At 41.8% G+C, this 27,782-nt stretch overlaps 1 protein-coding gene across 2 annotated transcripts in view; it reads right to left on the minus strand.

The window, feature by feature from the left end:
* The window catches only part of OGDHL (oxoglutarate dehydrogenase L), a 115,545-nt gene extending 88,921 nt beyond the window's left edge, over nt 1-26,624 (minus strand). The window contains exons 1-2 of one of the 2 annotated variants that reach the window (XM_032804728.2): nt 26,574-26,624; nt 9,232-9,466 (exon numbers count right to left, since the gene is read on the minus strand). In XM_032804728.2, the coding sequence (XP_032660619.1) occupies nt 9,232-9,438 (207 nt within the window). In that variant the 5' untranslated portion in view covers nt 9,439-9,466; nt 26,574-26,624. Of the gene's footprint in view, nt 1-9,231; nt 9,467-26,302; nt 26,474-26,573 lie in introns of those variants that run through there. The other variant, XM_032804735.2, reaches the window with a different exon arrangement.
* Between the last annotated feature and the right edge of the window lie 1,158 nt (nt 26,625-27,782).

Here is a 27,782-nt window from a genome sequence, read left to right on the forward strand (position 1 = left end):
AGGCTCTTTTCTTCAGCATCTCAAGCTATTACATGGTCAACCAGACTTCAGGGCTGTGATTTCAAAGTTATGTAAGTGGCTGTGACGCATAAAATTTACAAGGATACTCATTTTAAAAGTCAAAATGTCACAAACAGAAAGATCTACCTATTTGCATCAGCTAATCCTATTCAAATGTCTCCAGATTAATCACAACCATTTGAATTAAATCATAATATCCAGTTCCCCCTACAATTAACAAGCCTGGATCTAATCCGTTCTCTGGTGTTATATTTATTTCTCAGGGAACACATACAAATTCCTTGAGGTACAACACAAATGCTGGCTTAAATGTAATATAATTAATAAGGAAAAAAACCAAGACAACAATTCCCTTCTTTTTTCACCACCACCTGGGTTCCCAAGCTGTATCGTTTCAGAGGAGAGTGTTGCTCTTCTAATCTAAACATATATGTTGCCGCACATCATTAAATGCTTTGATGATGACAGAAGTGGACTGCAGAACAACAGGACAAAATAAAAATAGAAAACAAAAAACAAAACACGAACAATCCTGCATCATCAGGGGTTGCCTAGTAAATCTGTTCCACCTCTGATTTCCATCACTGGATTGGAAAAAATTGTTAATATTTCCCTTCCCCCCCCACCCCGCCCCCGAGCTAGTCAAACTGGGGAAGATTCTATGGCAAGACTTTTGTTCTAAAATTTTAAAACAAAAATGGATTTAATTAAACAAATGCCTAATTAGAACCTGACTGCTTAAAAAAAAAAGAAAACACCATCAGAAAAACCCTTCTGCACTGAACCCTTACAGCAAAATATGACATTAGCCATCACATTTTAAACGCTTTGTCAGATATAGAACTACCACACAACTTGTCCTCATTGTTGAAATAGGATGATGATGTAACAACGTTACTGGAAACCAAAAAGGACAATTGTGATTGCTTTCAAAGAGATGGTATTTTCAGATACAGTAGAAGGTAAATGCCATGATGTGGAATTTAATTGCAATGCAGTCTCACTAGGCCAACTGTTAATCTTTATTTAAAGAAAAACCCTGAAAAGTTAGAAATACTTCATTTTTCCCTAGTGGAACCAGAGCTCAAACACATGATCTACAGAAAGTCAGAACAATATTGACTAGGTTGGAGACATGTTTTCTAAACTCTTTTAAAGCTAATGGATTTGACTGTCCTTTGTAACCAAGGGTGCAGTAACCAGAAGTAGAAAGTCTGCCCAGTGATGCCCAGCCAGTATAGTCCCAAAAATGGGTTATACTGACAGGAAAGAGGACAGGACAGGGCACCGAGGATGCACTGAATGAGCATGTTCCAAGCTAGCCTCAACCCATAATGCTCCAAGAGGCTCCAAATGCAAGGTACAGCTTTTCTCTTTTCATGGTACTCTTAGAGACGAAGGGGGCCTCCACTGGTGCAAGTACACACACGATAGTAACCAAGTTCCCTCCCTATATATGGCATCCCAGGCCCATGTGTCAGAAGGGTTCCATTCTTGGGTCTGACAAATTGGGTAACCCACACAATCCCTCTGTACCTAAGCATTCCCATCTGTAAAATGGCAATACTGTTTCCCACCTCACTGGGGTTTAGTGATATTCAATATTTGTGAAACACTGAAATTCCAGGACCAGGTATTATTTCAGTGGCTAGAGCTGACAAAATGTTATTTGTGGTTTAGATCGGGTGTTTTCAGAGTCTCTCAGCTCTAGAGTCTCTGATGTTCTTTATTCTTATTTACATTAATTTTAAAGCTATTTGCAAACAATTTACTATGCAGTTGCTTTGCTGTATTGTTCCAGGGAGCCCGAGTGACTGAGAGTTCTGCACTGTATACACATGGCCCTGAACTGGCATAAATCAGAGCAACTTGTTAACAAAATAGATTGGGCTCCTCTATTCCCTCCATCCCCCATCCACACCCATTAAACTTGAAGCAAAACACCACTTCTCTAATTCCTTAGAATGCTTTGTTTCATCTCCAGCCACCAGATATGTTTTAAATGCACCACTTTGGCTAAGCAAAAGCAGGACGGATACCTTCCACCTCCTCCTATGATTTTTTCTTGAAGTTATTTGGCATTCATGCTAATTTTAAGCTAGTAGCAATAACCCATTACTTTTAGAAGCTTATTCATTCACAAGAGGAATTTGGTTTGTAATCTCAGCATTAACTCTTCTTGAGCACACAGTCAATTGTACTATTGATGAGCTGCAACTTCCCTTCACTCTTCTCCCCCTCTTAGCCATCCCATCTATCTAGGGAAATTCAGACTTCTTACAGAGTCACATTTTGTCAACTAACTCGGTAGTTTTGGGGTTTTAATTCATTATGAAAAAAGTTTCCTTTCTGAAATGCACAGGATTCAGAGAAACAAGAGAAAATGAGCTAGTCTTTCAACCAGATGTCACTAACCATAGAGTTCTGCCCAGCAGGGTACTTGTACCTAGGGGCATATTGTCAAACACCTGTACCATCAAAAATGGTGCCACACAGACTGTCACCATCTATTTATTCAGGATTTATATTTAGTCCATTAGGAGTTTTCCCATCTGATGCTCCTTGATGCTGCTGGTTAGGTAGAAGCTCCTTCTCTACAACACAGCCTCCCACTTAATGCCCAACAGCTTGATACACACCTCATTTTGAAGGGAAAAGAAATATTTTAGTGGGGCTTCAGTTGCTTGTCATCTCCCCTCCTCCCCTACCCCACATTTTTCCTGCATAAGGGAATATTTGAACCCAAGAAATGGAAATCCTTTCAATTCTCATAAAAACTATTCTGAAGTCACTGAAAAAGAGGTCCTGTATTTCCCCATCAATTAGGTATGGGTACAAGTAGATAGGTTAAACATCTGCATTTAATGCCTGAATACTGGGCCTTCACTGTATCCTAGGACAGGTACTAGACAGACCAAAACTGTATGACTATTCCAATGTAGTACCGAGTCCACATTTTACTAATATCTTAAGAAAGTTATTCTGACTCCAGTGTAGGAAATCTGAGAAGGCATACTGCCTTGGGTCTTAGAAGTGCATGTCTCTGGAATGATACCACATACATCAGAGTAGAAGGTTATTTCTATAATTCATGGGATACTACCCATTTGAAATTCAAATTCCCTATAAATGATTCCATGTCAATCTTAAAGACCTAGGCCCTGATCTTGCAAACACTTATGTACATGCTTAACTTCACTAAATCCCATTGATTAATTAGCATCCAATACCATTTGATTAATTCCCTTCTAACTAAACCCTACCCAAACAATTTAAACAACAAAATCCAGACAGGTATTTGGGTTATTTGAACTTTTTTTTAAAACAAAGTTAGCAACATAAGCGAAGCATTACCACGTAATTCATTGCTTCTAATCAGATACAACACAACCAATTTGAGTTTGTGATGACAATCTCTTTATCCAAGAAAGTTTCAGCAGGATACCAAAACTAGATCTTCAGAGTACATAGTTAGTAGATTCTAGATGATTGGAGTTCAGCTGGTACACTGGACTGCTCAAAGTACTCTGTAATCATACTTGTATTAAGAAAGGGTTCCTGAAAGAGTACTTCCATATAGTTACTCAGAAAGCAACATTAAAGATTCACACATTAGAGTACACTGAAAGTTACTCTTCATGTTTCAGGTAGTGAGAAATGCTATATTAAGCTACCTGATTAAAATTAAGAAGTTTCAAACAGCTTATTAGTTCATGTTTCTAATTTTCACAGCATATTTGACATTCGATATTCATAAATTCAAAGTTACAGTCATGGAGGGGACAAATGTAACTTTTACTGTCACATCTCTCACAAGATTTTACATTTAGATATAAAAACAGTATATTACAGGGCAGACCTACGAGGAATGGAATAAGATGGCTCTAGACAAATGGCCTTTGAGGCTGTTGGTGCGCAAGTCTATTCAGAAATTATTAACAACTGTTTTTAACGTTTAAACACCACAGTCCCTGTTCTGCTATGCAAATTCAATACAACAAAAGACTTCAGGAATAGCTTCAGAATGGTTACATCTGAAGATACAGGCAGATGAGGCACATGGGGTTATAGGCAGCAAAGAATCCTGTAGCACCTTATAGACTAACAGACGTTTTGGAGCATGAGCTTTCATGGGTGAATACCCACTTCGTCAGATGCATGCTCCAAAACGTCTGTTAGTCTATAAGGTGCCACAGGATTCTTTGCTGCCTTTACAGATCCAGACTAACACGGCTACCTCTCTGATACATGGGAGCATAGTTCGCTTTTGCTATTGACGTTCTTGACTGTATCGATTTGCTGAGCAGGTTTGACATTTCATCAGACAGGAGGTCTGCACCATTTAGCTATAGAAAATTAGTTTTTCCTAGACACGCATCCATCAAGACCTTCAGAAACTTGTATGGTATCAATCTTGAAAGACATCAGAATGCAGTCTTCTGGAGCTCTTGTCTATTAGAGTCTGCCTCTGCCAATAAAGCTTACCATGCACCTGAATGGATTGAGATCCACCTAGTTCCATAACCATTCCAAATTGAAAGAGCAAAATTCTTTAAGATAAAAAAATATCACCACAGATCTGGTTATTTAAGTTATAGTAATAGGAAGAAGAGACTATCAATGGAATTATGACATTAAATGCAGCTATATAAAAAGGAATTAAACCTTTAATAAGTTTTGTTGTGCCCTGTATTTTCAATATTTCTTTCCAAAGCTGCAAATCTATTAAATAAATGTGCTTTTACTCTCAAACAAATATTAACACAATTCAAATGATTCAATGACAGTGTTTTGTTACTACTTACTGTAAAGCAGTAGATATAAACATACATAAAAGGTAGGCTACTTGCTATTTTATATTCTAGCATCACTCCAGAAAAATCTGAAGTAGTTTTATTCTAAAAAGCCTATTTCCATGTTCTACTAAAATGTACTTTGTCTTATCATGAAATGAAGGCACAATAAAGCCTTAGAACATGATTCCTTGAACGTATTTTTTTAGTATCACATTCATACAGCACAGTCTCTCTTTTATAGAGACTGATTTCCAAGCATACAACATAAGGAAGCACTTACACACACACAGTAGACTAGCTGCATACAGGAAAACATGATAAACATTATGTATTCAATATCAAACCATGCAGTCCTGTAATTAATCTTATAATAGTAATAACTGAGCCTTGACAAGCCTCCTCCCTATGATCCATGTCCTTGACACCACTTTGTGAGCAGAAATGACACCTTGTTCAGAACTCATCTCATTTTATTACCATAGCTGTTTTTTTAGATACTACTTTCAGGAGGAGGAAGATGAACTAAAGCAACTCAGAAAAGGATCAACCAGGGAGGAGGGGCGTGGGGGTGTAAAATAGTTTCCAAGAGAAATCCCATCCCACTTTCCCCTTCAAACTCCCCTGGAATAATTATCCTTATTCTCTCTTCAATCTTCCAAAAAGTTCCTAACAATCTGCATATCAGAGTGAGATCTAGAAGTGCCAAGAATGAGAGTGTCAGTTTCAGATTATATATACACATACACACACACCCCCCTTCTAGTGCCCTTCTGAGAGAAATAACGTAGGGAGCAGAGATTCATGGAGATTTATAGAAGTTTCCAGGAAGGAGTGAGTGGAATCAGCTTAAAAATCTTACCACCTCCCAGATTTCCAGCCATGCTAATCCCATCAAAGTCAATAGGACATACTTGGAAAAAAAATGTATGATTTCACATCATTTTGTCAACAAAGTAAGGCATATCCTCTATCCTGATGATCTTAAAGTCTAAAGACCTTATCCTGCTAATCTTTGAGAGAACAGTCTTCAGCCCTTTTCTTATGTGAGTCATCCTCACATGGGTTACAGGATCAGATTTTAAGATAGAAAAGACAAAGACAAGTTGCCACACAATTTACAACAAGAAATCTACACTCCATCCACTGTTATCTTAACTCCTTAACATATAATCAGAAAAATGGCTTCCAAATTACTGCTAGCAAAAAAAAAGTGAAAGGCCACATCATCAATTTACTGTGTTGAATGATGTTGTACATATACCTTTTGATTTGTTGAACACCAACACACAGAAAACCATTTGACAAATTACATTTTTTTTTCAGCCTAATTAAAACAAGAAGAGATGAGTAAGGTCCATGGAGCAGTCAGGCATAAAAAGAGTAAACAATTCCCTTTTTTCTTAAACAACCATATGCCCCAGAAATTTAGAGGAGCAAAAATGAATGCCCTTTTAATATTTTTAAAACTGTCCATGTCATTAATAACCAAAATTGTCACCACCTCAGAAATGCTGAATTACATATGTGAATAAAAGGAGGCGGTCTCAGGACTATATCCACTGAATTCATAAACCGCACCATCCCATATAACACTTGTTGGGGTAACTTTGCTGACAGTTTCTTCATAAGAACCAAGGCCACTGAATTCATAAACCGCACCATCCCATATAACACTTGTTGGGGTAACTTTGCTGACAGTTTCTTCATAAGAACCAAGGCCAGAAACTGAACTACCTCTCTCAGCTCTGAAGACAGGCCCTCCAGCTCAGAGGTAAGGTAAAACAGGGACGTTTGCACAGTCTGTGCTGTACTTGTTCTGTGTCACTAGTGCTGTCACCTTTCACCAGAACTAAATTCACACATGGACAAAGCAAAAGAAAAATCATAATTGTTAATTTTGGCCTCCCTTTTAATTATTTGTATGCCTCATTTTACTCATTTATAGATGATTTATCAGAGTGGAACCAAGTTCTAAATAAGACATTTATAAACGTGTGTTAAGCACAAAACACAATAGCAGTGTTCCATTAAACACTTTATAAGCAGTTTATACTATTTCTTACAGAGAAAGACAGGAGAGTAATTTTCCGTAACTAAATAAATTGTTAAGATTCCAATCCATGCAAAAAACATAATTCATAAAGGCAAATAATTAAAGCAAATTAGCATGCTCATACAAACAAAAAGAGACTTGATAATTGAGAGAAAATGTCAGAGTAAGAAAAAAATGTAGGGCTACCAAGCAATTAAAATTAATCACAATCAAACATGCTGTTAAATAATAGAATACCATTTATTTAAATTTTTTATGTTTTCTACATTTTCAAATATATTGATTTCAAATACAACTGAATACAAAGTGTAAAGTGCTCACTTTATATTTTTTTTTACAAATATTTGCACTGTAAAAAAATAAATTTTTCAGTTCATCTAATACATATACTATAGTACAATCTCTATCATGAAAGTTGAACTTAACAAACGTAGAATTGTGAACAAAAAATACATGTCTACTACTCTTCTACTCTGATGTATGTGGTATCACTCCAGCTGCCCACTTCTTATTTACGTCACCTGAAAGTGAGAACAGGCGTTCGCATTGCACTGTTTTAGCTGTCGTCGCAAGATATTACATGCGGATGTGCTAAAGATTCATATGTCCCTTCATGCTTCAACCATCATTCCAGAGAACATGCATCCATGCTGACAACAGGTTTTGCTCAATAACAATCCAAAGCAGTGCAAACCTATGAATGTTCATTTTCATCATCTGAGTCAGATGCCACCATAAAAAAGGTGATTTTCTGTTTTGGTGGTTAGGATTCTGTAGTTTCTGCATCAGAGTTTTGCTCTTTTAAGACTTCTGAAAGCATGCCCCATACCTCGTCCCTCTCAGATTTTGGAAGGCACTTCAGATTCTTAAATCATGGGTTGAGTGCTGTAGTATCTTTACAAATATCACATTGGTACCTTCCTTCCGTTTTGTCAAATCTGCAGTGAAAGTGGTCTTAAAATGAACAACAACATGTGATGGGTCATCATTTGATACTGCTATAACATGAAATATATGACAATACAGGTAAAACACAGAGCAGGAGACATACAATTCTCTCCCAAGGAGTTCAGTCACAGATGTAATTAAACACATTTTTTTAACAAGCATCATCAGCATGGAAGCATATCGTCTGGAATGGTGACCAAAGCATGAAGGGGCATACTAATGTTTAACATATCTGACATGTAAATAACTTGCAATGCTGGTTACAAAAGTGACATGCGAATGCCTGTTCTCACTTTCAGGTGACATTGTAAATAAGAAGCGGGCAGCATTATCTCCCGTAAACGTAAACTAACTTGTTTGTCCTAGCAACTGGCTGAACAAGAAGTAGGACTGAGTGGACTTGTCGGCTCTAAAGTTTTACATTGTTTTGTTTTTCAGTGCAGTTATGTAAACCAAAAAAAAAAAATATATCTACATTTGTAAGTTGCACTTTTACAATAAAGAGATTGCACTACATTACTTGCATGAGGTGAACTGAAAAATACTATTTCTTTTGTCATTTTTACAGTGCAAATATTTGTAAATAAAAGTAACAAAGTGAGCACTGTACACTTTGTATTCTGTGTTGTAACTGAAATCAATATATTTGAAGACGATATAGAAAAGCATCCAAAATATTTAATAAATTTCAATTGGTATTCTATTGTTTAACAGTGCGATTAAAACTGAGATTAATCATGATTAAATTTTTTGAATTAATCATGTGAGTTAACAGCGATTACTCGACAGCCTTAAACAATATTTTTCATTGACAAAAATACAAAGTATAAAGGTAACAATTAAGAAATATCTAGCAGGTGTCTGGAATTTAGAGATATGTATAGAGTGAAATATTTTCCAAACTATAGGCAGAAATTTAAAAAAGGTAGTTTTACAAAAAACATTTAAGGCTGGAATTTTTAAAGCCAGCAAGGAGAACTGAGCACTCAACTCCTTTAGGCAGCTGTAAAATACCACTCTGGATACATATGACTTAAGTATAGCAGAGGACATGTTGTGACCCTATTACAAATATTAGAAGCTTGAAATTTCTGTAAATCATAACTAATTTTCTTCAATAAACTGATTAAATAATCATATTGCAACAAAAAATTCTGAAAATCAGATGTCTGCTTCTGCTAATATTTTCATAACACAAGACATCCCATATTCTTCAAACCAGTTCACCATATTTCGGGCTTCCTTATATTTTTATTTTGCTGCAATTTCATATCTGGCAATGATCAATACATATAATTAGTTTCATATTTTTCATTTAATAAAAGACCTTTTACAAAATAGTCAACAAGTGTGTAATCAAGATTTATACTTTTTATCTTAACAGCAGAATTTTCAGTTAAGATTTAGACTTACCTTATGCACACTTTTAGGGTTTTCAAGCCACGTGTAGTACATTTCCTCTACATAATTTGAATTACTTCCACTCAGGAATGGTTCCGTGGCTCCTGATGAAACATATCGTTGGCTCTGCAGAAATACCCTTCTGACTACATCTTGCTTTACCAAAAATTGAATGCCATGAGGTTTCAAGGTAACTACAAGAAACCTCAAATGACTCATATTTGTTCATTAGGTAGAAGATCCAAGTCTATTAAAAAGACAAAATAAACATAATCGGAAGAATGTCCAACACACTACAATATCTTACTATGAAATCTAGCCTTATGCCATACATTTCCTCTTTAACAAAGTTCAAGCTTAAATACAAAATATCTTCAAGACAGTAGAAAGTCCACTTATCAGTTATGAAGCCTATGCTCTGATATCCCTGCTGTCTACAGTTGTGAAGATGCTGCTAAGGAGCTGCCCATTCCCATACCCAACAGCCCATCTCCCAAACAGCTGGCAGAATCTGGAACTGATGACTCTGAGGGCTTCTATGACTATAAAGAGGGAATTGCTTGAGCTATGTACCCCAATGTCCTGGATGCATGAAGAAAGCAGACTCACTCATTCACTCACACCCCTTGGTGATATTGGCAGCTGTAGTGGTATTTTTAAAGACCAAACCCCTTAGAGATATCTTAGAGGGCTTCCTCTCACATCTTGCGCCTGAGAGGAGAAGATGGAGCTGCTGGTCACAAATTCATAGCTCCATGTGTTATGGAGGGAGTGCATGGAACATTAAGAGGGACAGGAATAAGTGTTCATGTTGGCTTTAGGTTTAAATAAGACAACATTACTGTAAGGGGTGGCTTGTCCATGATCACCTAGATTATGCTTTTGAAACAATTTATAATTTGTGTAAATGAGCACTCCTGAAAAGTGAAGAAGATACACTGTTATGCCCAACGACCACTTAGTTTCTTTGCTTGCTTGAACTGGACAAGTGAATTTCCTAGCATTTGGGGGAAGGGGGAGAAAAAAAAAAATCACACGCAAAGATTTTCATCTTCATCTGAGAAATTCTGAGCATTAGAAACTTCCAGTGATGCCAGTTGAGGATACACAGCTCTCACTCAGAATTAGAGTTCCTAAATGTAAACTACAGTTTGAAACCTAGACAAGAATCCAACCACACTATTAGACTAATCAAAATGCAGGAAGACCAATATTAATGTTAGGGGAAGATGGTAATTTTGTTTCCACTTTAAAACAAACACCTGAAAAACTAAAAGAACATAACAATATTATATAAAGCAAAAATATTCAAAAAGTTAACCCCGACTTGTCATCCCTGACATGTGCTATTGTGCATAAGTATTGCAAACATGATGATCAAAGCACAGTAATCAGCTACACTGATCTACTGAGACAGGTCTTCGTATGGATTATCTAGTTATACTGTCAGTTTTAGCTGTGAATTTCTTTACTTGGGTCACTAACTAAACAAATCACTAAAACAAAGTTTTTAAAGGAAGCATATTCAAGTTTTAAATACACTTAAAAGACTCTAAAAGACACCAACTTAAAAATCACCTGATTTTTATTTTATTATCTACTATAGTTATTTACATCTATATTTACTACAACTGACATAGATTAGAAGGAAAATATTTTTCACTTTGTGCATTTGAAGAATTGGCATGAAAATATTTCTGAAAACATCACAATCACCACCACCTGGAGAAAAGAAAAATATTCCCTCCCATTCTCACAGGCAACGTTTTTTATTTCTAAACATACTATTAGAAAATACATAGAAGGTACTGTTTAGGACTCATGTAAGAAGCTTCTATCCAACCACTGCCCAAACTGTGAGCACTAAACTCATTTGAAAAGGGCATTTTAAATGTGCTCCTACTTCTTACCATAGACAGATTCAGCCCTGTGCACTCAGAAGGCAAGTGTTGACAGATGTGTGAGTTAATGAAAGAACTACTCTTATGCACATCTGGAGAACATACACAAATGCCTGCTTTGTTCCTGCTCAATCAGTAGATCATCTCCTCATGCCAAAAGAGATGTGATGAAAATGCTAGCCATGAAAATCCTCCCCTCCTTTCTCTCAGATCCTCTCCTGATTCCAGATGTCTCTCCCTCTGCTGCAAGCAGCCCCATGATGTTATCCTAAGTCATGGGGTCAAGTAATTTACTCTTAGGAGATGCATGCTTTTAGCACAATTGCTATTAAATATTTAAAAATCTTTTGCATTTTGGTAATAATTAAGAGCTAACACAAGTAACACTGCGTGAAAACCTTTGGGGCAAAATTAATGCCTTCACCTCAGACCAGAAAGAGTACAGAAGTACTGAGCCAGTACAAAATATGTTGACTAGCAAAGCAGTGGAAGTAATTTTGTGCAGGAAAAATCCCCTGACAGAATCACCAGCATGCAAGGTGGTTTAGCAAAAGCTACACCAACTAATCTCACTGAAGTTCAGGCAGCAGCATTTCCAGGACCACTAAAAAGGAGAGGCTTGTAACTGCTGTGAAATCCCTTATGATGTACAAAACACCAGGCTCGGATGGCCTTGGTCAAATGTCAATAAAATTTTCTTCAAACATATATGCAATCCACTGTAGAAAGTACTCACACAGATAGCCACAGGTCAACTTCTTCCAGCTTAGATTCAAAGATTATAAAGCCTGAAGTAATGTAATGGGGTACCCCTCACAAGCAGCCCTTCTGGTCAGGCATGTCTGAAATCTTTAAACAGTCCTGGCCCTGGTCTGAGGCCATACCCCCAGGGCTTCCTCCCTGGAGGCAACGTTTTTGCCCTCCCTGAGCCCTTCTCTCACGGCATAACTACCTTCCCAGTAGCTCTTGGGGGGCGGGAGGAGCAGGCCCTCCCACTATTCCAGCCCCCAACCCAGGGACCCTTTAAGTAGCAGCCATGTGCCACATCCCTTTAACTAACTACATTTCCCTGTGACGCTTCTCTGTGGCCCTTTGCTTTGTGAAGGGTCAGCAGACAGCCAGGAACACCTTCCTTGTCCCCCTGGTCCCTGCCAGCAACTATCTGCCTTAGCACTTGCAGCCAGCTAGGAGGCCCTTACTTGCTTCCCCGGTTCCTGCCAGAGCAGCTGCTCTGTCCAGCCTTTCAGCTCCTGCAGCAAACCAGGAGCACTTCTTCCTACCTCCCCCACTCCCTCCCAACACTGAGCTGTGCATGGTACTCCAGTTCCCTTTCACCAGCTAGGAACACCATTTGCACTCCTCTGGCTCCAGCAAGGAGCTGACTCTGGTCTGCACTGCAGCAACTTTCATGCTAGCCTGCAACCCTCTGATTAGCTAGTTCCTTCCAGCCTCTCGCATAGTCTTTCTAGGCCAGTTGGAGGACTTTGCTTCATTGCTCCTGTCCTGCGACGGGCGTGATGGGGGCCTCTGGGCGTAGTCCACCCTATCACAAGGAACCATTGTGATCCTCTAGTCTGACGTTCTGCATAACACAAGCTATAGGACTTCATTGTATTAATTTGTTTGAATTAGAGCATCTCTTTTAAAAAATATCCAGTCTTGACTTAAAGGTTTCTTGTGATGGAGAATTCACCACACCCCTTGGTAAACTGTTCCAATGGATAATTACCCTCACAGTTAAAAATGTTTTTTTTGCAGTCTGACTTCATCTAGTTTTAACTTCCAACTATTGGATCTTGTTAAACCTTTCCATGCAAGACTGAAGAGTCCTCTATTACCGAATTTCTATTCTCCACCCAGGTACTTCTACATGGATCAAATCACCTCTTCACCTTCTCTTTCATTAACTAAAACAGAGGGCGCTCCTTGGGTATATCACTATAAGGCACGTTTTTCCAATCTTTTAATCATTCTCATGGCTCTTCTCTGAACCCTCTCCAATTCGTCAACATCCTTCTTGAACTGGGGGCATGAGAACAGGACACAATATTCCAGCAGCAGTTGCACCAGTGCCAAATGCTGAAGTAATGCAACCTCCCTATTCCTACTCAATACTCCCCTGTTTATATATCACATTAGCCTCTTTGGCCACAGCCTCATACTGGGAACTCACATTCAGCTGATTAGCTACCATAACCCCCCCCCCCCCGTCTTTTTCAGAGTCACTGCTTCCCAGGTCAGAGTACATATGGCCTGCATTCTTTATTCCTAGATGTATGACTTCACCTTTCACCATACTCAAACACATATTGTTTGCTTGCACCCAGCTTATCAAGTGATCCTGATGGTTCTGTATCAGTGACCTGTCCTCTTCATTACTTACGACTCCCCCAATCTTTGTCTCATCTGCAAACTCTATCAGTCATTATTTTGTGTGTTCTTTCAGGTCGTTAACAAAAATAATAAACAGCATAGGGCCAAGAACTGACCCCTGAGGGACACCACTAGAAACACATCAGCTTTGATTATGAAGATTCCCTGCCTACACTTACATTTTAAGAGCTATCAGCCAGTTTTTAATCATCTAAAACATCATCCTGCTTTTTCTCCAAATACAGAACATAAATATACATTAAACACTTTTGATTTCTACAGTATTACTGAAAATTCCATTTCTATCTAGTAATGAAGCAATACCATTGTTAGGATTCCTTTTATTCCTAATGTACTTACATTCCTCCTTATTGTCCTTAACTCTGCTAGCCATTGATTTCTCCTTGTGTCCTTTTGCTTGCTTTATTGGTTTTCTACAATTCCTAGTCTCTAAATTATATTCAGCGCTATCAACTTCGCCTTTATTCCACTGACATCACTTCATCCCAAAGCAGGTTGATTTTTTGTTTTAAAACCAGTAAAGTCTCGCTCTGTTATGGATTTTTGAGCATTTAGTAAAATATTCTTAAACAGTTCCCAGTTATCACTCATTTTTCTGTTGACAACTATCAAAAGAAAGGCAAGCTCTGCATCATTGTTAGACACAGGCTACAAAATTCCCTTATCAGGCAAACATATATTAAAGAAAGACATAGGGCAATTTAGTCTGGTGTGCATTCCACACCATCATTTTTCCTTTCTATGTAACAGATATCACAGTTCTGAGATACTGCCACCTCACACAGAGAGCTGCAGGCAACAGGAATATACATGCTCTCTGGACCTACACCTGTGAGACACAGCTTCTCCACATTAAAGTATAAGCATGAGTGCAAAGAACACTCCTGGGGGAATTCTGCACCAAAAAATTACAAATTCTCTACATGATTGCCATAAGTAGATAGGTAAGGGTTAATTTTCTTTTACTGTAAAGGGTTTACAAAGGGAACCAAACACCTGACCAGAGGATTAATCAGGAAACCGGATTTTCAAAAGTAAGGGTGGGAACCTCTGGAGGTTTTTGGCTTTGTTCTGGGTCTGTTTGTTTTCCTCAGCTGTGAGTAAACAAAGCTTTCTTCTAACTCCATCTTCTTTCAATATTCTACTATCAAGTGTGAGTACAAAGGAACCAAAGTAATTGGCTTTGATTTGTATTTACATGGGTGTGATTGCTGACGGTTTAATTGGCTCTCTTTTAAATCAGACTGTTTATTCCTATTTTCTTAAAGCCTATCCCTGTATTAAGTTCTTAATGCAGAGTGTAGTATATGTAAGTTCTTTCTTTTTATATATAAAGTTTCTTTTTATAACTTGTGGGAGTTCTTTCCTAGTGAGGCAAAGGGAGAGAAATTCTGTGCCCGAGCTCTGTTACATCGTGACAAGGTGAGGGGGGGGAGGGAAAAGCCATGCTCTGTGAGTTACTTTCCTATTGTCCAGGTGGGAAAAAGTACGGGGAAAGAGAGAGAGAGAGAATCAGCTCTATTCCCTGGTGCTTAAGGCTTGTCTCTTTGGAGAGACAGAGACCAGTTTCTTGTATTGTGATGTAAAAAGATGCATCCATTCCCTCAGAGCGGAACAACGGAAGAGAGGGGAGAAGGGAGGAGATCATTCCTTTGCCGGTGGACTCATACTTGAGTCGGGGTCCTCAGGGAAAGTTGGGGAGCCAGAGAGGGGGTCCCCTCAAGAATTTGGGGAACCCAGGCTGATAGTAGCCTCAATACTATCTGTGCAGCGAAATAAGATCCAAGCTGGTATAAGCTTGGGAGGTTCACAGAAGCACCCAGATTGTGTACGCTAAGGTCCAGATTTGGACAGACGTTTACCACAATGATTTTAAAATTCTGCATATTTTATTGTCAAAACACCACAATATAAACATCCCAGTTACAATTATTTTGGTAATTTATTTCAAAACACCTGTGAGCAAGTATGTCTGTAACAAAACAGACAACAAAAAAATTCAGAAATATTTTTTGACAATTAGATTTCTTACTAGCATGTTAATACAGAATTTGCGTAATAATTCATTTAAACTACAATACAGAAGGTATTTCCCGCACCCTCAGAAGCAGTGCAAGGGCTTGGGTGAGTCAAAGGTAATGAGAGCTGAGGGACAGGGAAGTAATTGCTGGGAAGGAGCCTGGGAGTGAACCTGGAGGGTTGATGGATATGAGTGGGAAAAGTATGGAACAAGGTTGCGAGGGGTTCTTCGGGGGGGGGAATTATTAGGGAATTGTGGCACCTCCTCCACGCAGACCCTGGCTGACCCCTAGCCTCTCCCATTCAGTGAGACACATCTGACCCACCCCCCTGCAACCCCTCTTCCCCATTTCCATGCACCTCACCCCATGTGTCTATGCACCCCCACTCATGCGCCCCATCCCCCTGTCCCCATGTGGCCCTGCACTCTCACTCCCAGTCAGCACCCGCTCCAGTCTGTCTCTCCCACTAGCCCTTCTGAACCCCAGTCTATGTGATCTCCCCCCCAGCAACCCATTGCCGACTGTCTTCACCATATCCCATGACTCCTCACCTAGCTCCGCAGCAGGGCGCTGCGGAGAACGCAGCCTCTGCACCTCCCTATCAGTTGCTATGACCAGTGAGCTGGCTGCCCTGTGTTCTGGCACCACAGCAGCCACTGGTGAGCACAAGGTATAATTGCAGTGCCTCTCCAGCAGAGAAAAAAAATATATATATTTTCTGCTGAGAAAAAAAAAAAAAAAATCTGTGGGGGACATGAATTTTGTGCACGTACATTGGTGTGGAATTCCCCCTGAAGTAAAAGTAGTATGTGTTTCAGCTGATATGGGCATACCGAAGCATATCCCTGTGCCATTCTGGAAACAAATAAGATATGCGGTTGCCAAATACTCACCTGTACTACTGGTTTCAACTAGGAAGAATATAATGCAAAGCATGAACCAATCTACCCACATGGAAGATCAATAAGGAGAAAAGGAGGACACGCTTACAGAAATACAAGATGAAATGAACAGAGTCTCCTCAGTAAGATCAATATGCCAATAACGAATGCAAGTTATTGGCAATACTGTCTAGGGGACTAAGCATGGGTCTGGAAGCCAGGAACTTCTGAGTTTTAACCTTGATTCTGCTTTTGGCTGGCCTTGCACAAATCATTTAACCTGTTATCTATTTTAAAGGGGAGGAAATGGAAAGTAGCAATTATGGCAAAGATGAGTTAGTGTTTGAACCGTGCTTTCAGATGCAAGTCAATACAAAAATCTTATTACTAGCAAGGGACAACACTCCCTCCAAAATGAATGCTGAAACTAGTTTCCTATTTAAGCCTACCTTTAATTATTATTACTACAAGTGCATCTAAAAGAGTAGCATCATCACTAAAAGGCCTACTGTGTACTGCCTCCTCCGTCATGAGACACAAACATGCTCTGCCAGTCTCAATCTCAAGGAAAGTAAAACTATTCTAATAATAATGGATCAGGAAAGATTACATGCAGGATGCTGAGTCACTATGCAAAGACTCTGAAATCAGACAGGTTCTCTATATGAAAGATTAATATAAAAACAGCAACTTGACTTTGTGAAATTACAGCCATCTTGAAAATACAATCCTTATCCCAATGTACTTTGCCACTGTTCAGTGACCACTAAGCTAATATGATCATATTAAAAGGAACTGTTAAACTAGTTATGAGATGAGATACTAGTCCTACAATATGTAGTGCATGTGCTATGATATCTATGCCTAAAGCCCTCAGCATTCATTGAAGTCAATGAGGGTTGCATATTCCCAGTGCATCTGAAAGTAATGTCAATTCTTTCATAACATTGCTAGATACAGTCTTTCCTATTCCTCCACAAAGCTAAAAAACTCTCATTCAGGCTCTCATCTCAGTTACTGCAACATCCTTCTCTCTGGCCTTGACAAATACAATCTTGGTCCACTCATACCCATTCAGAATGCTCTTGCTAAAATTGTTGTCCTAGCCCACCACTTTGACTATGTCACCCCTCTCTCTGCATTCCTCCATTGGCTCTCCCCATCTCTGTTGCAGCAAACAATCTGCTTGTCTTCACTCTCATGGTATGCTCACACTGCAGCTGGTAACTGTGATTCCCAGCATGGTAGCTCTGCTCAACATAGCTCAGTTTAACTGCCAAAGTCCAAGCCCACCTGGCCCCCTGGGTCCAAGTTCAAGAGGCTAGTCTGAGCCACTGCCAGTGTTGCAACATCCACACTGCTACTTTAGCATGCTAACTCAAGCTGAGCTAGTGTGTCTGTCTATCCATCCTGGGAATCACACCTCCCAGATGCAGTGTAGACATTCCCGTAAGGCCCTTCACAGTCTACCCCCACACTACTAATCCTCTCAAATTCACTATTGAGACGTTAACTGATATGCCCATAAACCTCCATCACCAGCTTGTTACATTGTCAAACAAACATCTTCATACCTTTTCCTATGCTGCCCCTCACACTTTGGAAGGGCTCCCCAAAAATATCTGCCAAGCTAGTATTACCCTCCTTCATATCCTTCCTTAAAATTCCTTTTCCATGAAGTCTACAAAACAACAAACAGTTATGGCCCTGGTATGCTGAGATGACTAGCTATCAACCTGACTAACGCAGCCTCATTGTTTCCTTGTACTCCCATCTGTCTATCTGTTTCCATTTGTTGTTATATACTTTGATTGTAAGCTCTTTGGGGCAAGAACTGTCTTTTTGTTTTGTCTTTGTACAGTGCCTAGCAAAACAGAGTCCTGGTCATGACTTGAGCACCCAGCTGCTATGGTAATACCAATAAATAATAAATATTTGTGAAACAGATGATAGTCACACAAAAATCCAATGCCATTTGGGATCATATTGGCAGAGTTAAGAATATATATTTTAGACCTCTAAGGGGTATTTTCTAGTATATAGTTTATTTAATATAATGGCATTAAAAGCAATTATGTGCATATCAAATCATCTGCCACAGCATAATGTAAAAGTCCTCTATTTCTCATGTCAATGTGTTATCAAGGAAATAACTGAGACGTCACAATGAAATATATGACTTCACAGCAGGAACAAGAGAGCCAAGAGGTAAGTGGGTATAACTCTTTGCTTATATGACATCACTTTGCTCACTGGCAGGCATGCATAAATAAATAAAGGCATGAAAAATACAGGGATACAAAGCATGAACACTGAATTAGTCCGTGAAGAGTCACTGTCAATTTAAAAACCAATCTTATATATTGGATGATGTTTCAACTACCTATGTTACAAGTATTGGTAATGTTGTTATAGCGAAGAGTTGAGAACAACTGCAACTGCAGAAGAGAAACATTTTAAAATGATGGTAAAAGCACAAAACTTGACCGGGGTATTCAGGGCAGATGTAACACCAAAAGCTACTTTTACCTCATTTTTAAAAACATGGACTAGATCCCTTAAATATTCTAGTAGAAGGAAAAAAAAAAAAAAAAAAAAACAGCCACCATCCACTTGTTCTACATAAAATTCAAAAGAGGGTCAGTGTCCCATTTTAAGAGATAACTGAATTATTAAATATATAATCCACAAACTCAAAGACAGATTAGTTGTTTTCTATGATGGAACAAAGATTAAGGCAAAATGATTAAGACAAAAAACATTAACAAAATGTTACCAGACATATTATCCCTGACTAACAAAAAAGTGATACCTTATTTTACACAGACACAAAATAGAAGTGGACACAGCTATCTCTGATGTAACTCCAAAAAACAACAGGTTTACCTTAAGGATTAATTTTCCTCAATAAATCTAACTTCCTCCTGGTTCCTCCCTTGTGCTTGCTGCTCTCCCGCACAGACATCAGCTGTCAGTATCAACACTTAGCAAATCAGAGACCACAAGTATGATCACAGAGCATTCTGGCCTACTCAGCCCTGAGCCCATCATTCAAAAACCAGCACAAAGGGCAACACACAGAATCAAGAAGCAGTTAGGATTATTCCATTTCACAATGCCTCCTAAATCAACCTTGAAATGAAAACAGTGACTGGCAAGGGAGTATGCTGAGTTAGGAGCAACCAGAAGGAAAATATTAATTAAATCTCTACCAGGGATTGAAAAATGAGAAGGGAGTACTGAACTGGAAGGAAAAGCAAACTTGATATTTATTAAACAAAATAAACCACTCCAGCATTAAAATAGTGGAGGAAAACAGACAGCATTAGGGGATTTAAGTTTGAAAGCCTATATGTCTGTACTGTAGTACAGCTTAAGAAACTATCTTTTGACATTGACAAGATTGTCAATTACTACAGCCCTGTGTCTAATCTTCCTTTTAGAGGAAGGGTAGGTGGAAGGGAAAGATTGTGGCACAGCAGGTCCAGTATCAATGGTAATCTTTTGATATACTGTAGCTGATTCTTTTAATTGCTCATTAGACTTAAGTATGGCATGGAGACTGTACTGACTTCATTCTCCTCCTAGAACACCAGGTGTATATAGTGGGTCTTTTAGATTTTTGTGGTATAAAGTCTCCATGAAGAACATTAACAGTCTGTCCCTTAGCATGGCTAATTTACAAAATGCATTCCATACAATTCCCTCTTAAGAGTTTCCTCAACAGCATAATTCTCTACAACATATGGTTGGTGCAGAAGAATGGATAAAGGTAGAAAAACTCATAGAAGCTGGTGCTTTATGGACATTTGAACTGAATAAGTGAGGTATGAATAAGTAGCCTTGGTTCACAGAAGCAGACAGGAGAAGGGGGAAGGGAAGGAGGATTGCTCAGACATCACTACAAACTAAATGTAGAAATATCCATTCCCCTTAATGGTTTTGTTTTGGGTTGCATTTTTTTGTTTTGGTGGGTTTTGTTTTGTTTAGTTTTTGGGTAGCCAAACCATTTATTCACACACAATAAATACTTGAAATCCTCTACATGCAAGCAAAACCCAAACAACATATAGTGAAAAAATAAGTCAGGAAATGAAAAATACAACACTATCTTTTACAAACAAACACAAAGCCAAGTCAGTATGCTTTAGAGGAAAATAAAGTTGGTAGCATCGCAATAATTACTACCATCACGTTCAGTTTCCTGGAGTAGTTAAAACAACTAGTTGAAAGAAAAGAGAAAGAAAGTCACTTTTGTTCTTCAAGGCTTGTCTACACTACTATCCGAAGTTGATGTAACTTATGTTACTCAAGGGGGTGGCTTTTTCACACACCTGAATGACATAAGTTGCATCGACTTAAAGTGCTGTCTACTATGGGCTTGGCTACACTGGAGAGTTCCAGCGCTGGTGGTAGCTTTACAGCGCTGCAACTCACTCACCATCCACACTTGCAAGGCACATACAGCGCTGTATCTCCCTGGCTACAGCACTGGTTGTACTCCACCTCGACCTGGGGAATAACGACTATAGTGCTGCTGATGCAGCGCTGCTTTGCCAGTGTGGCCACCAAAAGCGCTGTTATTGGCCTCCAGAGGTATTCAGATGTATCCCAGAATGACTGTTCAGCCACTCTGCTCATCAGTTCGAACTCTACTGCCCTGGCCTCAGGTGACCCTTCAAATGCCCCGAGAATTTTTAAAATCCCCTTCCTGTTTTGCTCAGACAGGTGTAGAGTGCAATCAATGAATCTTTCCAGGTGACCATGGCTCCACGTGGCAAACGAGCCCCAGCATGGAGCAATGGCAAGTTGCTGGACCTCATCAGTGTTTTGGGGGAGGAAGCGGTGCAGTCTCAGCTGCGCTCCACCCATAAGATTTATGATACCTCTGGGCAGATATCAAGGGTCATGCTGGAAACAGGCCATGACCAGGACACGCTGCAGAGCAGGGTTAAAGTGAAGGAGCTACTGAGTGCCTACTGCAAAGCCTATGAGGGAAACCGCAGCTCTGGCGCTGCCCCCACAACCTGCCGTTTTTACAGAGAGCTGGACGCAATACTTGGGGGTGACCCCACCTCCACTCTGAGGACCATGATGGACACTTCAGAGCGGGGAGGAGGAGGAAAGCGAGAGTGAGGGTACTGGGGTCGGAGGAGACACCCCGGAGTCCCAGGAGGCATGCAGCCAGGAGCTCTTCTCAAGCCAGGAGGAAGGTAGCCAGTCGCAGCTGCCGGTACTTGGTGGAGGACAAACAGAGGAGCGGGTTCCCAGTAAGCGGCTTTTATTTTCAGGATTGAAATTTTTTGGGAGAGGGAGGGAGGGAGGGTTAGGGCTGCATGCATGCACGCCTAGATGTGGATCCGCGCATTGATGTGGTCTATCACGTTGTGGTAATCGGCTTCGGTAATCTCTTCAAAAGTTTCAGCCAGAGTGTGGGCAATGTGCTTGCGCAGGTTTCTTGGGAGAGCCACAGTGGTCCTTGTCCCAGTCAGAGTAACGCGTCCGCGCCACTATGCTGCGAGGGGTGGGGGGGGACCACTGCAAGACACAGGCAAGCTGCATAGGGGCTAGGGTGGAATCCGCATTGCAGTAGAAGACCCTCCCGTGCTTCCCAGGTGACCCGCAGCAGCGAGATATCTTCCAAGATAAACTCTTGTGGAAAATGTTGGGATAGCGTTCAGTGTAGGTGACCCCTGCAGCTGTTTGCTTTCCCCAATGCATAGAAACCTAAAGGACAGTACAGCCCTGAAATAATCAGTCCCCCTTACTCACCATTTCGGGGTTCCCGTGGGTTATGTGCCCTCTCTTTGAGATGGGAAAATTATGCTATTGCGAAGACTGTTACCCTCCCTAACTGCGGGGAATAACTATATGGTATAAACAATGCTGCCTCTGTTAAGTGTTGCATTTTTGCCTTTACAGATGCAACCTTGAGATCTCGGCTGCCTGTGTTATCAACAGCTAAGAGACTACAAAACCTCCGGAAGAAGCCGCAAAAAAGCAAAGACGACATACTGCAAGCAGTTATGCAGCACTCTGTCACAGAGAATCAAAAAGTGCAGGACTGGAGGGAAAGGGAAAGCAGGATCTGCCAGAGAAATGCAGCAGACAGGAAGAAAAGCACAAAGCAGCTGATAAGCATCCTGGAACGCCAAGCAGACTCTATCTAGGTGCTCATAGCCATGCAGGCGGAGCACTACCACGCCCAGCCCCCCTTGTCCCAAAGCTCTTTCCCTTGTGTCCCCAAGTCAGCTCAAAAACCCCTTCTCCAGCATTCAAGTTCTTATCACTACCACCAGCTGCCTCAACACCTGTATGTTCACCAACCAGCCCTGAGAACTATGACCCTTACCCTCTGCACTCAACCTCCCCCACCATGCAGTATAGCCATCCTGAAGTGCAGCAGTCATTACACAGCACTCCAGACAGCACATATTCAGACCTGTGACTACAGTTCCCCACCCCACCCCTCTGTCCTTTTAGGTTCCCAAAAACTTGTGTGTCTGTCAATAAAGTTATTTTCTTTTCAATAAATGAATTCTAGGCTTTGAAAAGAGTCTTTATTATTGCAGAAAGTCAAAGATACCTTAGCCCAGGAAAGAAAGAGGCACTGCAAATCAGCTTAGCAAACACAGATTCTTACTAACATTGTAACTACTGTACTTCATTCCTATGCAAGGCACCATACATTACTGTTGGTTTTCAGCCTCAAATTCCTCCCTCATGGCATCCCTAATGCTTGCAGCCCTGTGTTGGGCCTCTCTAGTAGCCCTGCTCTCTGGCTGTGCAAATTCAGCATCCGGGCGTTGAACCTCGGAGGTCCATGCCTGACTGAATGTTTCACCCTTCCCTTCACAAATATTATGGAAGGTACAGCACGCGGATATAACAGCGGGGATGCTGCTTTCCCCCCAAGTCCAGCTTCCCATACAGAGATTGCCAGCGTTCCTTTCAACGGCCAAAAGCACACTCCACAGTCATTCGGCACCGGCTCAGCCTGTAGTTGAACTTGCTGTTATCAAGGCTCCTTGTGTACGGTCCCTTGCTGTTGTGCTGTTGCGCTGTTCCTTGCTGTTATCAAGGCTCCTTGTGTACGGTTTCATGAGCCATGGCATTAATGGGTAAGTGGGGTCTCCAAGGATCACAATGGGCATTTCGACGTCCCCTACTGTGATATTCCGGTCTGAGAAAAGAGTCCCGGCCAGCATCTTCTTGAACAGGCCAGTGTTCCGAAAGATGCGTGCATCATGCACTTTCCGGGCCAGCCTGTGTTAATGTCAATGAAACACCCACGGTGATCCACAAGTGGCTGGAGAACCATGGAGAAATACCCCTTACTATTAACGTGCTCGGATGCTAGGTGGGGTGGTGCCAGAATAGGAATATGCATCCCATCTATCGCCCCTCCACAGTTAGGGAAACCCATTTGGGCAAAGCCATCCACAATATCCTGCATGTTCCCTTGAGTCACGGTTTTTCTTAGCAGGATGCAATTAATGGCCCAGCAAACTTGCATCAACACGATTCCAATGGTCGACTTTCCCACTCCAAACTGGTTCCCGAACGACTGGTAGCTGTCTGGAGTTGCCAGCTTCCAGATTGCAATAGCCACCCGCTTCTCCACCAGCAAGGCAGCTCTCAATCTTGTGTCCTTACGCCGCTGGGTGGGGGCGAGCTCAGCACACAGTCCCATGAAAATGGCTTTTCTCATCCGAAAGTTCTGCAGTCACTGCTTGTCATCCCAGACTTCCATGATGATGTGATCCCACCACTCAGTGCTTGTTTCCCAAGCCCAAAAGCGGCGTTCCACGGTGCTGAGCATGTCTGTGAATGCCACAAGCAATTTCGTGTTGTATGCATTACACGACTCGCTATCATCATCGGACTCCTCACTGTCACTTTGGATCTTAAGGAATAGCTCAACTGCCAAACGTGATGTGCTGGCGAGACTCATGAGCATACTCCTCAGCAGTTTGGGCTCCATTTCCCACAGAAATCGCGTTGCACAGAAACCATTGAAAGAGGCAAGATGGAGCCAAACATGGATGGAAAAACAGAGATTGCTAGGATGTGAAGCGATGCATCATGGGGTGTGATGACCTGCACTCTCCACCCCCTTCCCACAACCCACGGTGCCAGAATGGGAAGAGGTACTCTGTGGGATAGCTGCCCATAATCCACCACTCTCAACACCGCTGCAAATGTGGCGACACTGCAGCGCTGGTAGCTGTCAGTGTGGCCACACTGCAATGCTTTCCCTACACAGCTGTACGAAGACAGCTTTAAGACCCAGCGTTGCACACCTGCAAGCGTAGCCAAACCCTGTATCAGCGGAAGATGCTCTCCAACCAACATAGCTTCTACCTCTCGTTGAGGTGGAGTAATTATGTTGACCGGAGAGCACTCTCCAGCCAACATAAGCACGTCTTCACCAGACATGCTACACCAGCACAGCTGCTTCAATGTAATGCAGTAGTGAAGACAAGCCCTTAGTCTTCTTTGTGAAATGTAAATGCATCAACCTACCATGACCACTGAATACAACGTTATCAGTCTGTTATTCACCTTGCCCAAGATGGTATAATCATAGCTAATCAGATTGTCAAAACATTCATAGCGATGTATCAAAATTTTGCATAATAATGAAGGCTAAACAGACTGCTCTAATTGTTTCAGCCCTGCAGGCCTCTCACTCAAAGGCCCTCACTTTGAAAAGCTAGTAATCAAGTTATGATTAGCATTAACATTCTCTTTTGCTTTTCAGTACAACTCCTGGATGAATAAGAGAAGAGGAAAACTATACACTGAAGACCTTCCTTTACAGATTCAGGATTAAATCAATCCTAAAGGCACAATTAAAAATGTATTTCCAATCCAAGTGTCAGATCGTAAATACCTAGCTCTTATATAGAGCTTTTCATCAGTATATCTCAAAGGACTTTACAAAAGAGGTAAGCATCTTTATTCCCATTTTGCAGATGACAAAGCAAGCACAAGAAGGTGAAGTCACTTGCCAAAGGTCAGCCAGCAGGTCACACTGAGAATAGAAGCCAGGTCTTCTGAATCCCAAATCTGTACTCTATCCACTAGGCCATACTACCTTCCATAGAAGTAGATGGTATTACGTAACTGCATACAGTATTCTAATCATGAAAGTAAAATAACACTTTTTTAAAAAACTTTAGAGAAAAACTTGAATGTCCTTTTAAGTCTCCATCTCTTTGCATACTAAAGTGATTTTCCATCAACACTATTAGATTGTCTTTTTCAATTTACATACTCTTTTTCATGTTTGTGCTGCTGCAACCCATAGGGAGGTCACACAATGCAACACGGAGTAGTCAAGAATTACTTGACTACACAGTAGTAGCCAAATTACATTAGTCCAAAACATATGTACTGTCTAAAGCAGAGGTGACCCTATTAATTTGGATTACGTGTCTGGCTAGACCACAACAACTCAAGTCCATCATCATAAATACCCACCTTAGCCACCATGGTCCAGAAGCAGCCTACTGTAGGAAGTCTGCTGTGCTTGGTACTACACCAGCACAGCAGCACTAACAAACAGGCACTTATCCCTAAAATGCCTCCCCACACTCTAAAGAGCGTTCGCTGGCCAAGGAATTCTGAAGAGGATTTTTATTCCTCATCCAGCCTTTTCCCACCCAAAGGGCAAACCGTGAGGCCCCACCTGTGCCCAGAGTGACCCATACCCGTGATGCCCAGGCCTTGCCCATTAAAATCAATACCCTGCTTTACAAAGATATCGCACATCCTTCTCCTCCAGCCAGGTGGAGTTACCTGCCTCTTCTCTAACGCGCAATGCCCAGCTGATCCACGAAGCCCCTGCCCCCCTCTCCCCTCTCCAGGCCGCCTGCCCCACCTGAATGCACAGCCTTGACAAGCGCCCCTTTGGCACAGGGCCCCACGGTCTCCCCCAGGCCGCTCCGGCAGGAGGGTGGGTGACAGACCTGTGCGAGGGGCGGGGAGGGTCCGGCAGGTCCCAGGGGCGGCGCGGCCCCCACTTGCCGGGTCGCTACTGAAGAAGAACGGCCCTGACGGTCTTAGCGCCAAAGCGGGGGCGGGGGGGGAGCAGGGCGGGACGGGAGCGGGGAGTCTCCCATCCGTGGGACGGGCGAGTAGAGGACAATTACCTGTGTCACGTGGGAGAAGGATGGCCGCGCGCTTGGAATCTATACGCGGCGCGGTGAGGTCATCATACGATGGGTGGGAGGGGCCGCCTGGGGAGCGATCGAGCGCCTGGCGCTGTCCGCAGGGCGGTGCTGAAGAGAGAAAAAAAGGCGGGAGAGCTGGGAGCGCCCACCTGTCCGCCGCCGCACGGGACCCTCGCCCGCCAACCGCCTCCCTCTCCACCTCACGGGAGTCCTCCCCCGCCAACCGCCTCCCCCTCCACCGCACGGGACCCTCCCCCGCCAACCACCTCCCCCTCCACCGCACGGGACCCTCCCCCGCCAACCACCTCCCCATTCCCCGCATGGGACCCTCCCCCCGCAAACTGCATCTGCTCCAGGCACTCAGGATCATCTCGGGTGTCCCGTTTTTTTGCATCTCAGAGGTGGCAACCCAACCAACTCCTCCTCAGCCTTGTGGGACCCTCCCCAACTCACGCCCCCCTCTGGCCCAGAGGACCCCCCCCCTTTCCCTCCTCTGCTTCTCTCCGTTAGCCCTCTTCTCTCAGCTGTTCCCTCTCTAGTGTCTTCCTCCCAGCTCCCTCCCTCTCCCCCCTCCATGGCCTACCTCACTGTCCTCAAGCTACTGGCCCTGTCTCTACCTCCTCCACCGTATGGCAATGTCTTCACCTCCTTCTCCACAAGGTCCCCTATAAATGGCCCACTGGCCTAGATGCTGCTGTAACTCCACATCAGTCTCAGCACTTGTGGAAAACCCTATTTTTCTTGGGATGGGCTCTCACACTTACTTACTGTTCTCTAGCTGAGGGGTTTCAGGGTTTGTCATCTCCTCTTCACCAAAACAGCTTTGGCAAAACTCTGCTCCATAACCTGTGGGATGGGAGAGATTTCTTAAACATTAGGGTGTTGTTTGCTAGCATCCATAAAACTAGTAATAATATTACAGTGCCTTGTCAAGCCCCTCTCATCAAAGGATCCCACAAAGGTTTAAGCCTTACCAGGCCTCCTTGAAAAGACATAAGTACCACATCATTGATAATCAACCATTCCAGTTCTTCATCATTTGCTTGTATGTTTCATCCCCTATCCTTTGTCCATCTGTGGCTTTAGATTGTAAGACGTTCAAGGCAGGGACTGTCTCTTTTCTGTGTTTGTACAGCACTCAGCACAATGGGGTCCTAATGGGGCACTACAGCAATATATGTATTTACT

The sequence above is a fragment of the Chelonoidis abingdonii genome, chromosome 15 (genome assembly GCF_003597395.2).
Source record: "Chelonoidis abingdonii isolate Lonesome George chromosome 15, CheloAbing_2.0, whole genome shotgun sequence".
Classification (NCBI taxonomy): domain Eukaryota; kingdom Metazoa; phylum Chordata; order Testudines; family Testudinidae; genus Chelonoidis; species Chelonoidis abingdonii.